The sequence below is a fragment of the Apus apus genome, chromosome 2, assembly GCF_020740795.1.
Source record: "Apus apus isolate bApuApu2 chromosome 2, bApuApu2.pri.cur, whole genome shotgun sequence".
NCBI classification, from domain to species: Eukaryota; Metazoa; Chordata; class Aves; order Apodiformes; family Apodidae; genus Apus; species Apus apus.
In genome coordinates, this window is record NC_067283.1 from 94,524,546 (window position 1) to 94,538,362 (window position 13,817).

Genomic DNA, 13,817 nt, shown 5'->3' on the forward strand with positions numbered 1-13,817 from the left:
ATGTAAAATGAGTAACTTCAGCCAGAGAAATCCACTTATTCATAAAAGTAATCTTATTTAAGGTGTAACAATTTTCCTGATAAGATGGTCTGATTGACTGAAGCATATCCAGCTATTACTTTTTTTTTTTTACTGCACCAATAATAGTTTGTTGTGTTTTTTTTTTAAATGAAAAGCTTTGGTAAAGTACAAACAGTTTTAAGATGAACAGGATCAATGTTCTATTCTTACTGTGCTGGGAAAAATAAGTACAGCTCTATAACTGCTGTGATACCGAGAAGAGGTTTAATCAGAGTAAGTGAAAGAATTTTAAAATAAACTTTTAAAGCAAACCTAAAAGAAATAAACTAAGTTCAATGTCCCAAAGATCTTTATCAATGATCAGAAGACTGGTTGTTCCACAGGTATTCTAAATTAGCAACAATTAGTTAGTCCACACATCCTTTGTCCAGCCCTTAAGAGATTCCAAAATGGAATGTAATACTTTCAAACCAAGACTTCTGAATTTTCATATCCATACAATATTTAAGAAATGTCTATTCCACCATATAAAAAAGCTTTAATGTACTACAAAGTTAAAAACAAAAAGAAAATGACACAAGCTAAAAGTAGAAAAATACATTGTAAAACATTTATGTGTTGTTCCTTACACTGATCAAGATATAACAAAATATTTTAGATTAGACCACTTCCATAAATCCAGAGCATTTTGAGAAGCAGACAGTTATCAATTCCACAGTCATTGGTCACCCACTAGCCAGCTCCCAGTCAAGATGCCTGACCATCACAAACATCCTGTCTATTTTAAGTTTCTAGAAAGCCTGTGTAGACACTATTAGGCTTTATGTTTACTAGAAGAGTCCAAAAATAACAGAAATATTCTAAGTTAGGTTTGATAGTCAGTCAAGCATCCTTCCTCTGTATAGCAAGCAGCCAAATGTTTTGTAAGGAAAGACCTTGTGGATTTAGGTTGCCCCAAAGGTACAGCAAGAACCCGTGTCAGCTGTGAGGTGAAGGGGACAGTCCTAGCATACTCTTCCACTTCTGTTGCCTACTGCTTGCATCCCTAGAATTCACATAAACCATGATATTAAAAAAAACCAAAAAAACAACAAACAAGAGATGATTGGGGTAAAATAATGGAGAGGTATTATCTAATAAATATCGAAAAAGAATACATTTACACATAATGGTGCTGAAATTAGTTTTAAGCCCTTAACTGCCATCTTTTTCCTTCCCAGTGCAGCACAAGTCTGTGCTGCGAGCAGGCCTTGCCTCTCACCAGTGGGTGGTGCTGATCTCACAGCAATAACAGCAACATCCTCCAACGCCACCTCCTTAGGCTTTTTTTTTTTTTTTTTAAATACATACTTATGATTCATTTGGAAAATGTATTTGCAGCATCTCCCTAGCGTTGTTACCACCAGGGTAGGAAACAGCTACTTTCATAGAGCTTGTCTGGATTAGACGTGAGGTTGCAAATATGGTGTAAACAAATTAGTGGAAGGTCTGTAAGGTAATGGTAAAAAATCAGATGGCTACTAAGAAGCACTCTCTTTCAACTGGTATTAGAAGAAAATCGGATTTCACTTCAAATAGACATGTCTGTTACTATTAAAATCTAATTCATATACATGCATGTATAAATACATCCATCCATGCATTCAAACCCACATATGTAGCACTGCCATTGGTAGCCTGCAAGACTGCTTAGGTTTATACCGAGTAAAATAAATTTGTGTTACCACTTTAGGGCTGGGACATCAACTAGGTTTTACACTCTGGCTTTCTCCTGACAAATTTTGCAGTGCATGACAGTTTTATGTCTAACTCCAGATGCCACGTTTCCTAGAAAGCAACAGTCTTCTGCACTTTTGAGGTCTATGAGAAGATCAGCTCTCTGTTTTGTGCATAACACGTTGCAAGAGTCAATTGTCCCAATTGGCACTTAAGACTGAAAGGAGAGTTGTGGGAATTGCTACTAAAGTGTAATGACTGTTCCATCCTCTTCAATACCTCCTCTGGGGATAACCAGACTGTGTCGGGGATCAGTTTTTAAGGAACTGAGTAATTTGTGGATGTTGCCATTGCTTTCTCGGCCAGAGTTGTTGTTGAGCACCAGGTCCCTTTGAAGTCTGTGGCTAAGGCTGCTCCCATTGATTCGAGAGAGGCTACTGGAAGTGAGGCTGTGTAGTTTGGGAATGTGCTGTGGCTCCAGACCACCCTCAATGACAATGTCAGCCTCTTCGTCACTCTCCATTTCATCAGGGTGGAAGTTCTGCAGCACATGGGATGTAGGCAAGCTATGGTGACTTGCAGTGCTGTCTGTAGACTGGCCAGAGCTACCAGACATCCTACTGCTTCGAATAATATTGTTCCTCTGGTTTGCTGGCTTGACCGTGATAATAAGATTATGGCTGTTGGCAATCATCATGTCTGTGACTTGGTCAAGAGTCTTTCCTGCTACTTCAATGCCATTAACTTCCAGGACTTCATCATTCACAGCCAGCAAGCCTGTGCTCTCTGCTAAGCCTCCAGGAACCATACGAGAGATGAAGATACCCGGTACCTTTTCTAGTCCATGAGAAGTAACCCTTACGCTGGTGCCATCGCGAATGTAAAATCCTAAGGGTTTCTCACACCCGTGCCGATACAGTCTCACTCTCCTGTGTGTTTCAGGAAGAATGTCCACATCGATTATGGAAGACACCGGTCTAAAATCATGAGGCATGCTAATGTTAATGTGAGGACGTCGGCGGAGGTTGTCATTGCGGAGTGTCACCAGAGCCTTCTTCTTCCTTGATAGGGTGTTGGTCCCAAAATTACTGTAGTCCACTTCATCTGAAAAAGAAACAGTACCAATGTATCAAGCAGAGAATATTTCATTCTGCAGGGCATTTTCCTTTTAGATCTGGTTCAGTGAAGCCACACTCCTAATAATATGGAAAAAATAAAATTAATTCTTCCACTAACTCTAACCTTTGTTTCACTTTAGGTCCATCAGCACATCATTCAAAATGAATTAGTTGTTTTCAATGACCACCCATATGTCTTCGGTATTTTGATAGAAAAAGACTTCTGTTCTCCCGTTGTCAGCTGTGCAGAATGCAATTACTTACAGCTGCAGGTCTGATATACCATCTTGAATGTTAGACCGTATTTTCAGAATTGGATCGTAATTTTACACATACAACTCAAGCAGGCAAGGAGCGTATACACATTCCTAACCTAAAAATCTGAATTGGGGAGTATTTTAATATCCAATACACAGCCTTAACTGATAGCAGACCTTAGGTGCAAACACAAAAACAAGGCGTGGTGAGAGAGTAGTTGGAGATGTGCTTTTATCCTTGCCTTTCTTAGTAAGGGATTTATATTAGTATTTATCTCTCAGTACAGCACTTTTCTTTTTAGAATATTTTACCTCATTTCAGCTGAATGTGACAGCAATAAAACACACTACAAGTCCCAAGTACCAAAGAAGGTCTGTGTAAGCAAGCAAACTGGTATAAAGAGAAGGGAGAAAAAATGCTCTGCAGTCTAGCCCACATGCTAAGGTTCACAGAATAGACACAGACTCACACACACATTCCTGGTTTTGAGGGGAAGATCCACAGGAAAGCAGCCCTTCTAGGGTCTACTGTTTAAGGAATTAAATGTTTAAGTATTTCACTCTCTACCAGTATATCAAGGGCGTGTGCAAAGTGATCAACTTTAAATCACCCAACTAATTTGACAGGTTATTCCATATAAGAAGCTCACGTGCTTTGCATAAAAAACACTTAGTCATGAAGTTGTTAAGTGTACAAAATACGTCACTGCATTTCACATTAATTGTACTGTGCAGGTTTTAAACATGAAGCACACACCTTTCAGATTAACTAACAGACTTCCAGTTTATCCTACTGTTGAAGATCAGCAGTACAATACAAAAGTACAATTACAGAACTGCCAGGAAATTTACCTTGCATAGTAACGTTTGAGAAAGAAAGACAATACCTCTACTTGATAAAAGTAAAAAATAAAAATAAAAATCAGTAAAAACACCTTAGAATTACATTTGTATTTCTTGCAAGGTCTCATTTTCAAGTCAGTTTTCAAGGCATATTATTGACAGACTTCAGTTAAGTGACATAAAGTCACATACAACTCAAAGGACACTAAAAAATAGAGCTAAGCAGCAAACTGATCTAACTGAGCTTGCTTGGAGGAGGGGTGTTGCAATTAGTTCGCCTCCAGAGGTCACTTCAAGCCTAAATTATTCTGTGATCCTGCACAGTCCTTTGGGCTGGAAAAAGAAAAACAGTTTAAGACTTAGGAACGTCTACTTCTGTATTCTCCCGTAACATATTTAAATTGACTATATTAACACTGAGGACATTGCAAGGCATCTAGAAGGTCACCCTGAAATAAATACTTCTGTGAAAAAAGGATACACCTTGGATAAGTTTGTCATGTTTTAAGTTCACACCTGCCTCTTCTCTCTTCTCCCAGGCCAGTCAGAGCTGTACCAACTGCACAGGCCCTACTGCATTATATAGACTAGTGAGGCACAGGACTGAAGTCCTTAAGGTCACCCAAACACAAGAGGATCCCAACTGGTTCCTGGAAGTGTATTCCCAGCCAAAACAGTGACTGCGGAGACAGCACTTTCTGAAGTCCACCTGGTGAGCAGTCAGAGCAGTGCCTACTCTTTGAACGCACAAGTCACCTGTGGCAGCCAAAGCCAGGTATTCTATCTCTTTCATCAACAGAATCATAATCTACATTCATCTAGACTTTAGACTTTTAAGATTTGATAGATGAATCTGAAGGTTGGCAATAAATTATTTTTTTTCTTTGCAAAGTATGGGTCCATAAGAGATGTCTTTCATCACTGAAGTCTCAAGCACAGCACCCTCCTCACCCTCACAATTCACTGATAAATTTCCATAATACTCTTATGAAAACAACTTGGAGATTCAGGTTTAGAATAAAAATTCTTCCTCACTCGAAACACAGCACTGTAGAATAGTAGCACTGTACCTTGAAGCTCAAGACAACCTCTATCCCAAAATTTCAGTTTAACATGGCAATCAAAATTACATGTGGGTTCATGGGTTTAAGACTGTCTCTTGCAGTACTGGGAAACCAAACTCAAAACAAAAGCCACATGCCTTAAAGACTCAGAAAATTAGGTTGGCAAGTAGAGTTTATTGCACTGCAGGTAAAATGAAACACATGTCCTACTTTTCCTTCTATTCCCTGAAAGCACCCAAATAACCTATCTCTTCCTCTCTATGTTAGTATATTAATACTTCAAGGCAGACTTGCAAAAGCTTTACCAAATAATTTACCTAGGAAGATTTGCTGATGAAACTGTTTTCTTCCCCTTAAATTAGCTACCCAGAGAGTTAATTCTCACAACATGCAAGTTTGTGTTTATTGAGTAGTAATGTCACAGGAGAAGTAAAATGGTCCTCCTAACACACATAGGTCACTTCTGAAGCAGCTTTCCCTGGGTGAACCAGCACCAGGGTAATGGCACAAAGTAAGTGGCTGCTTTGTGCCTGTGACCTCCTCACCTGTGCTTAGCCCATTAATCTGTCTCCCCAGACAGATCACCAACCTCTGAGCAGCTTCAAAACAACCACCTCCTTTAATAACAAAAAGCCAGGCTTACCACAAAAACGCTATTTTTTTCTTCAAACATGAAGCAGGCAGAAGCAGGGATTACATTACCCGTGCTATAGGCTACTTTCAGTATTAGACCACTGACTATTTGATTTAGTATTTCAGGGCTGCAGCATGTTAGAAAAGGAAGTCCATGTCCTCTTACTGACTGAAATTTGTTTTTAAAACAGTGCCAAGCATTAGTTTCCAACTCTGACCCTAAACAGGATTACATATGAGAAAGATGAAGTCTCAATTTTAACAGGTGAAACTTAAAACCATTATAGGCTAAAGAACTAAGAGCTAACTTGGAGAGCTTTTAAGAATAAATACCAATTAACTATTTTCTAGAAAAGTTCAAGTATAGAATGTACACTCCTTGATAATACTGGAATTATTACATTATTTGTATTCAAGATGACCTGGTCACTAGCAGTTACACTTGTTTGGGACACCACCTTAAAATTATGAAAAAAAAGTAAAAAAGTAAAATTACAAAAAAAACCCAAACAACAAAACAACAACAACAAAAAGACACAACACCAAAACAAAACAAAAACAGAACAAAACTGCTGCCCCCTGATGCTATTTAGAGCTACTACTCTTGTGGCAGGAATAAAGCAGAGTATCTCAACTGAAGTTTTAACATTAGCTGTTGCTATGGCAGCAGAAAGTCATCAATCTTTAGCACATGGAAAAAAAAAAGTCCTTCCTCATGAGGAAACTGGGAGAAGGAATCCAACATCATTCATGTTTATCAACTACAGGGTGGGCACACAGTGGTGTATTACCTATTTCCAGTAATAAACTGCCCAGGTGCCATGTGTCATACTGAAATGAAAACTGTATCATTGCATAATTTACAGTTATACACTTTTAATGAAGGTCAGCAGCAACTTGTTAGGTTTCAAGTTTCCCACCATATAAAATTTCAGGCTGCAATGCCACTTCAGCTAATTAAATGGAGTGTGCTGGATGCCAGGTCTCAGCGAAGACCAGTATATGCCATATGGAACCAGACAAAGCTTATTTTTCATGTTTCATTTATTGCAATATCATATTCTCCTATTGCAGAGCAAAAATCAACAGCAACCTGCATGCATGCTGGCAGGAGAAGTACCATCAACTGTCCCATCTGAACTTTAAAATTGAGGTTTAAAATCTTGTATTTTACAGGGTGTCATGTTTTTCTATGTCTTGAATGAGTGAAATATTACATGCAGGTGACAGAGGCAGAATTAGTCCTTTAGATGCCTAATATAAGCCCCATTTCTTAGAATAGGGCAGACTACAAGGAGCATTTTCATGTATAAAAAAGATGTATTTATTTCAGATAAAGATGAGGTGGATGGATATTCCTGGATAACCACTAAACTCTGGAAGACTTAGACCCAAATTTTACTTGTGCCCATAATTTGCTTCCTACTGAAAATACTGTTCCTCTAAAGAGAGATGAAGAAGAACATTTACCAAAGTTGGTGAAGGACTCTTTGGCTTTCCAGTTCTTTCCTACTTGAAACCACAACCCAAAGCTACACAAAAAAATACCTCATCTCTTCTGTAAGTATTGAATAATTACTGCAACACTTTTCCCCAAAAGCTTCAGGTTTTTGGTACATTTAAAGAAACACTCAGATATCTGGCAGTGAGTAATATAACATGTTAATGAATCTTGTTGCATCCTTTCTGTTAATATGTGCTTTTTTCCTATTTCCTTTTTTTTTTTTTTTAAGAGTTGTGACTACCTGCTTACCCATGAGGACCTTCCTGTTACAGAAGATAAATCCTACAAATCTTTTCATGCAGAGATATATGTATCTGTGCTCACTGTCTTGACAACAGTGGTGTCTTTTTTTTTTTTTTTTTTAAACTGGTGGAACTACCTCCACCCAACTACCTCCAACCCATTCAAGAAGGTTTTCACTTCCAGACATGGATATTTTACTATCAGAAGATTACGTTTTAAAAAACATATCTGGAAAGTTATAGATGGTAACATCTTTGAGATACTCTTCTAACAATTCTGTAGTCAGTCTGTGACTTTACAGAATACATTCTACCTTCCTGGTGGGCATCATGAATCCTATCACTAAGTCATACAGTGCATAACAGTAAAGCATACTTAAAGGGCTATTTATAAGGCAAAGAAAACTGCTTAGAGCATCTGGTTGTAGCCAAGACAGTATTGTATTTCTTTAATTTACATTAAACAAGAAATTATAGACCTTCTGAAAAAACCACCAGGAGCACCACTCACACTGCTTGGACAGCTGTTTTTCATAGGAACTGCCTGCCAGATGAAATACCAAAGCTTAGCCAGATAAGATTGTATAAACAAGCTGAATTCCACAGAGCAGCAGACTGCCAGGCTCCTATAGGAACAGTTCATTTCAGACTACGTTTTCAGTGTACATGCACTCATGGCTTATTATTTCCTCTGGGAACTGTGGAACATTAGTTGACAGCTCTGGAAAGTACTTCAAAGACAAAATTACTTCCAGTAGGGAGAGCAGCACTTCAGGCAGCTTGGGAAGGAGGCCAGTGAGTCATTAATAGTGAAGGGTAACCCCTCCATCCAACAGATCTCTGTTATTGAGCATTCAAATTAGCAGCAGTCATAAAACTATTTCAAGGGAATGTGTCATGTTTAACCCTTCTATCTTTCTGCTTCTACCCAGCTACAAAACACTGTTTTTGTTTGACACAAGTTGCATTCAGTGTCTATCTTCGCAGAAAGATCAAAACCAGAAGTGTTTGTAAAGGAACCAGACAACAAATAAGCTGGCAGACTCTCATTTGTGACCTGCATGGCTGACCACCTGCAACGGGATTTTAAAGGAAACAGATATGAAGTGAACTGTGGCTCGGGAGGGAAGTCCAGGGCCAGTATCACTCATCAAGGAGTACCTAATGGGGGGAAAAATAAGGTTACTTGAATGCTAAAATTGCATTCTGTGTGTTACAGGAGTATTAAAAAAAATCCAGCTATTGCTGCTGCCAGCAGCCTCTGGGCGAACCAATCTGAAAAACACTTGGTACGTAAAGTAGTTGTAGCTGGTATTCCATCAAAAGTAAAGTGATGTATTCCACACATGCACACTCCTCTCTCCCTTTGTATAACCTTATTACAATGAACTGGACACAATCTCATCAATGTTTAGAAGACTATCTAAACATTACAATTTATCTATGACATTGAGCAGGGCTTCTGAAGCACAAACAGGACCAAAAGGGATAAGTTTGAATTAACAAGAGAACATGTTATTGTTCACATTCTTGATCTCAATCCTTTAGTTTCTAAATCAAAGCTTTCCAAACACATTTGTAGACTGTAAATTCAATGACGTATTTCTGATATGAAATTTCACCAAGTAACTGCACTAGAAAGAAAATTTGAGAACACCATCTTACTCTAGTCTAGCCCCTAAAAAAATCTAGTAAACTGCAGTTTTGCAAAAAGCAACCTTCCTCCTATAGCAATTCAGTTTTAAAAAGATAAAATTTGCTTTTCTACTCAGGAAATGTTCATTAGTAGGTTAGGATTAAAATCTGAGGAACATAAATGTGTCTCAAATGTGTCTCTCTACTCCCAACAGGTTTGTAAACTTAAAATAGCCTACCCTCTTTCAAGAAAGTGAACGTTTTGTTCCTTGGTTTAACATGTTACAGCAAGCAAAACTATAATTGCATTAGGCTCAGGCTCTCTTTGTGGTGTCAGACATGCCTAAAAAACATTTTTAGGCTGCTTGCCTTGAGGATGGAGACAACCCCTGAGGAATTCAGCCTGTGCTGCTGATGTGGTCTCCTGCACTTCACACTGCTTATCATCAGAGGCCACTGTTCCCTTGCTGAACCTCTTCTCAGCAGATGGCCCTTTATTTTTGACTCACTGCACTGATCAGAAGGAGCAGAAGCTGTTGCTCCACCTGCAGGTTAGCCCCATGAAACAAGTGAGGCCTTTGGAGGATGAAGGTGCTACAAAATCTGAGCAAGGTCCCAGGCCTGCACCTCCCAAATCTACCCTTGCCCACAGAGACATCCAGCCCAGTTCCCCCAACTAGCCCAAAAGCCAGCAACAGGACTCCAAATTTTACAGGTGAAGTTGTGGATGATGTTTCTGAGGATTGTATTTATTAGTACTGTCAGGGTCATCTTCTTTCAAGTTTTGTATGTGACTTCCACTCTAAATTATTGCAGAGGCAGCCGTTCTCCCATTGTTTCCTTCCACAAACCACATTATGGGAAAGTTATGTTATTGAAGCATTAGAAAATTGTGGGGGGTTGAGCTTTGGCTTTGCTGTTGTTTTGTTGCTTGTTTTGTTGTTTTTTTTTAAAGTATTTTAGTTAGTATCTTCTTTCCTGCATGGGGTTGGTGGGAGGTTGGGGGAAGTCATATTCTCTTGCAGATCTCAGGCACCAATCAGGTGGAAATTCTTCAGTGTAAGGCTGGTGAGACACTGGAACAAGCTGCCCAGAGATGTTGTGGGGGCTCCATCCCTGGAGGTGGTCAAGGGCAGGTTGGATGGGGCTCTGAGTAGCCTGTTCTAGTGGGAAGTGTCCCTGCTCATGTCCCTTCCAACTCCAAACATTCTGTGATTCTGTAAGCATTATGATGTTCATCCCAAGGCAGCAAGTGCTGCCAGGGAGGCTGTATTGGTGAGATGGTTTCCCAGGCCAGGCAGTGCTGAGCACACACACAGAAGCAGTTAACAGGTGGGTAATAGCATGTAAGCGGCTCTCCTGTCTGAAGCCTGACAAATGAAGCCCCTCACCATGTACCAAATAACTCCCAGCAGCCATCAGAAGTTGTATGCACTCAGCTGATCGTATCAAAATGGGAAGGTTATCAATCTTATTAAAAGATGCCTAGGAAGGAAAAAAAAAATCCCCCCCATCCCAACAACAGCCACCACTCTCCAGCCTATAATTACCTGCAATCTCTTCAGCAACTCATCATTATAAACTTCAGTTATTAAAAAGCAACCCTTTAATTATTTTATTTCACCCACTCAATTTTTGACCTGCAAGAAACACACCAAACCTCTTCTATTCACTCAGAAGATCAGGCAATTGAGGGGAGCACCATCTGCTTGCAAGAGGCACAAAGAGAGTATCTTCTTTGCAAAACAAAATGTGTATGTGTTATGCAAAGCAAACCAAAACCAAGCAAAGTGAGAGACCAAATTACAATAACTCTTACTACACACTACAGATGCAGTAAAGATCTTAATGACACCAAGACAGTGGATTTTATAAAATATTCTGTGATTACTGACTGTAACAGTTTCCCAACTCGCAGTATAAAAATAGTTACTTTTTGCGCAGGTCTAAAGTTTGGAAGATAAGGAAGGTAAACTGAGTTGACAGGCTGAATGAAAAAGCAAATTTGGAAAAACAACTATTCTGTTTTTTACAGCTGCAATATTTGGAAAAAACACCAACAGTAATAAAATTAAACCAAATTCACCTCAAGGATCATATTCATTCAGAATACAAATTTTATACCCTCTGACAAGAAACAAAATTTTTTGTCTCATGGTAGTCTCAGAAGAAGCTGAAGACAAAGCTTTAAAACACAGCACAAAACAAAGGTAATGCATTTGTACTAGACTATTTACACAGACATAGGTCAACATACAGGGTTTTAGAAGAACTGCAGCACTGAACCTGATCAGAACCTTCATCCTATAGACCCTGACATGAAAACAGAGCCTTCTCCTTCTTTCAGAAGTAACTTCATCAGCATCGAATGATATTTCAGGGCTCTGCTCAACAGCCAGCAGAGGGAAGTCATGCTGGGAAGGCAGAACCCATATTATGCAGGTAATTCAGCCTGTAGCTGAGTTAAGAAAAACTGAATCTAACCTGGTATTTCACACTCCCTCCTGCTGCTTTCTGCCACATACTTTCCTCTTGTCTGCTGGATGCTCTCCTCCTCTCCAGTCCCGAGCGATCCACCCTCCCCAGCTAAAAGCAAAACCAATAGTAATCAAGAATTGCGTTATCCTGTGTTCAGGGAACTGTTAATCGCATTTCCATAGCATGCATTTTTTCTGTTAGGAAGGAAAAGATATCCCAGAGCTGGGAGTATCAGTAGCTTTGGATGAGGTATACCTGCAGACCTCCTTGGTGACTGTGGCTTAGCTACTAAATTCAGTACGCTTTATCCCCTACACCTCCTTGTAATTCTTTCAAGAACAATGTAATGTTGCCAGGACATGCACTTTAAAGATTTCAGATATCTCAAAACCACAGCAGTGAGGACATTCAATTGTTGCAAAATTTAGCAATGTGAGATAGAAGGGTACTACCAAGACAGACTGCCTTCTGTTCTGAAGTAACTCTTTCTCATGCATTCTTTTGCTGAGTAACACCTCATCCATCTCAAACTAGTTCAGACAGGCAAGCTAAAAAGTACCTTTTCATTTATACTTCTAAATTCCCAGTAAAAATAAAGAAAAATAAATCCCCAGACCGTGAAGAAGTTTACATTTAATGAAGACTTATGTCATCAATAAATAAATGGTGGTCTCTTCCACACTCTTTAACCTGGATTGTTCTAAGAAGTCACTACCATAGTTTCTCAGAGAAGGATGTGTTTTTACAGTTAAAATTCTTCTGGGATGCATTTGCTTGCTTAAAAAAAAAAATTAAAAAATGCAACCATGTTTTCATAGCTTCGGTGTTGTGATGTGATAATACCACATGCATCCTGCAATGGGGGAGGAGGTAGAGAAAAACATTTACAGTGCTTTACAAAGCACTTTTCTGGTTCCTGCCTCCAAGCAGATTGTAAACAAAGTCCCAATTCTGCCTCTTATCATGGAATTGAAAAAGTTTCAAAACAGATGTAGCATAAGAACCTAATTACAACACTTGTCTTTCAAGTCACGACCTCTGGGAGTCTCCCAAACTTTGCTGGCTGGAATCAAGATTAGTCATAAGATGAGCACCCCTCTGGGCGCAGCCCTGCTCAAGGCAACCCACAGCTGCACCCTCTCACCAGCTCCACACAGCTGCTGCTCCCACTGCCCCAGGACTCAGGGTGCCTCCACCTGTGGCCTCCCAAATGCACTGTGATTTATGCCCTCCTGGCTGGTGGGATGGGGGAACTGCGGGAATCCCACACAGTGTACCTCCCAGTCCTGCTGGGACAGGAAGAGGTGGCACTGCCCCAGCACAGGCACGTTTTCCAGTCCCCTGCATCCCAGGCTGGAGCAGGCCATGGTGGGTAGGAGCAAGCCTGCAGGTGGCAGGAGAACAGGCAGCCCCAAGCCCTGGCAGAAGGGGATCAGAGCCAGTCACCCTCTGCACCAAGGAAGCACAGCTGGTGCAACCCTGTATTTCCAACGTGGGAATGACGAGAAGGAAAAGGAGTAAAGCAAAAAATAAGGGCCCCTCAGGTTGCAGAGAACAAGGGAGGTGCAACCTCGAAGCGCTTCTAGTACAAAGCAGAAGAGCTGCAAATAGGTTTCATTTAAACCTATTTAATGGTATGTTTTCTAATGTGGAGGAAAAGCTCCACAGGAGCTGCTCAACCCACAAGTGGAAATCATTGTTTCTTCTAGTTATAAACAAAGCAAGCCAGGCAGCCCTCTATCCTGATGACAGGTTGCAAAGTAGTAAAAGCTGCCTGCAGAGTGCACAACAGGATTTTACTGGGCTGAACACAAGGGCACAACCAAATGCTGCTCTTTTTGAGAGTTGAATCACTCCTGCGGAGGCCCAGCCCTGTACCAGGCAGTGTGGAGTGGACCCACCCTATGGAGAAGGGCTGGGGAAGACTCCCTGCTTGAAGAAAAAAACACCAACCCCATCCCTAGTGCATGGTTTCCCAGCTGAGCCCCGCTTCTGGGGTACTCCCAGCCCCTGTCTATGGGCTAAGGGAAGGCTGAAAACAGTCTGTTTGAGGAGGGCTGCCTGTCTGGGATTTGTTCCATGCACATCCTCCCTATAGAGCCAAGCACATGCTGGCCATCTTGGTGAAGGGAGAAGCTCCACAATAGACTTTTTTTTTTTTTTTTGCAGTGCAACAGTGGTTATTTAAAGATTGAAACGGCATCACACAGATTCTCAATATGAAGTTTATAATCACTCTGTGATCCTCCCTCCCCTTCGTGTGGCACATTACCATGTGGTGCCCAAAACTTCTGCTGCCATGGCAG

The 13,817-nt window shown here is 40.4% G+C and overlaps 1 protein-coding gene across 1 annotated transcript in view; it reads right to left on the reverse strand.

Moving 5' to 3' along the window:
* Positions 1 to 263: 263 nt before the first annotated feature.
* PARD6G (par-6 family cell polarity regulator gamma) overlaps positions 264 to 13,817 on the reverse strand; it is a 67,003-nt gene continuing 53,449 nt past the window's right edge. Inside the window, exon 3 of the mRNA XM_051609138.1 lies at positions 264 to 2,841. Within this exon, the coding sequence (XP_051465098.1) occupies positions 1,982 to 2,841 (860 nt within the window). The 3' untranslated portion in view covers positions 264 to 1,981. The remainder of the gene's footprint in view (positions 2,842 to 13,817) is intronic.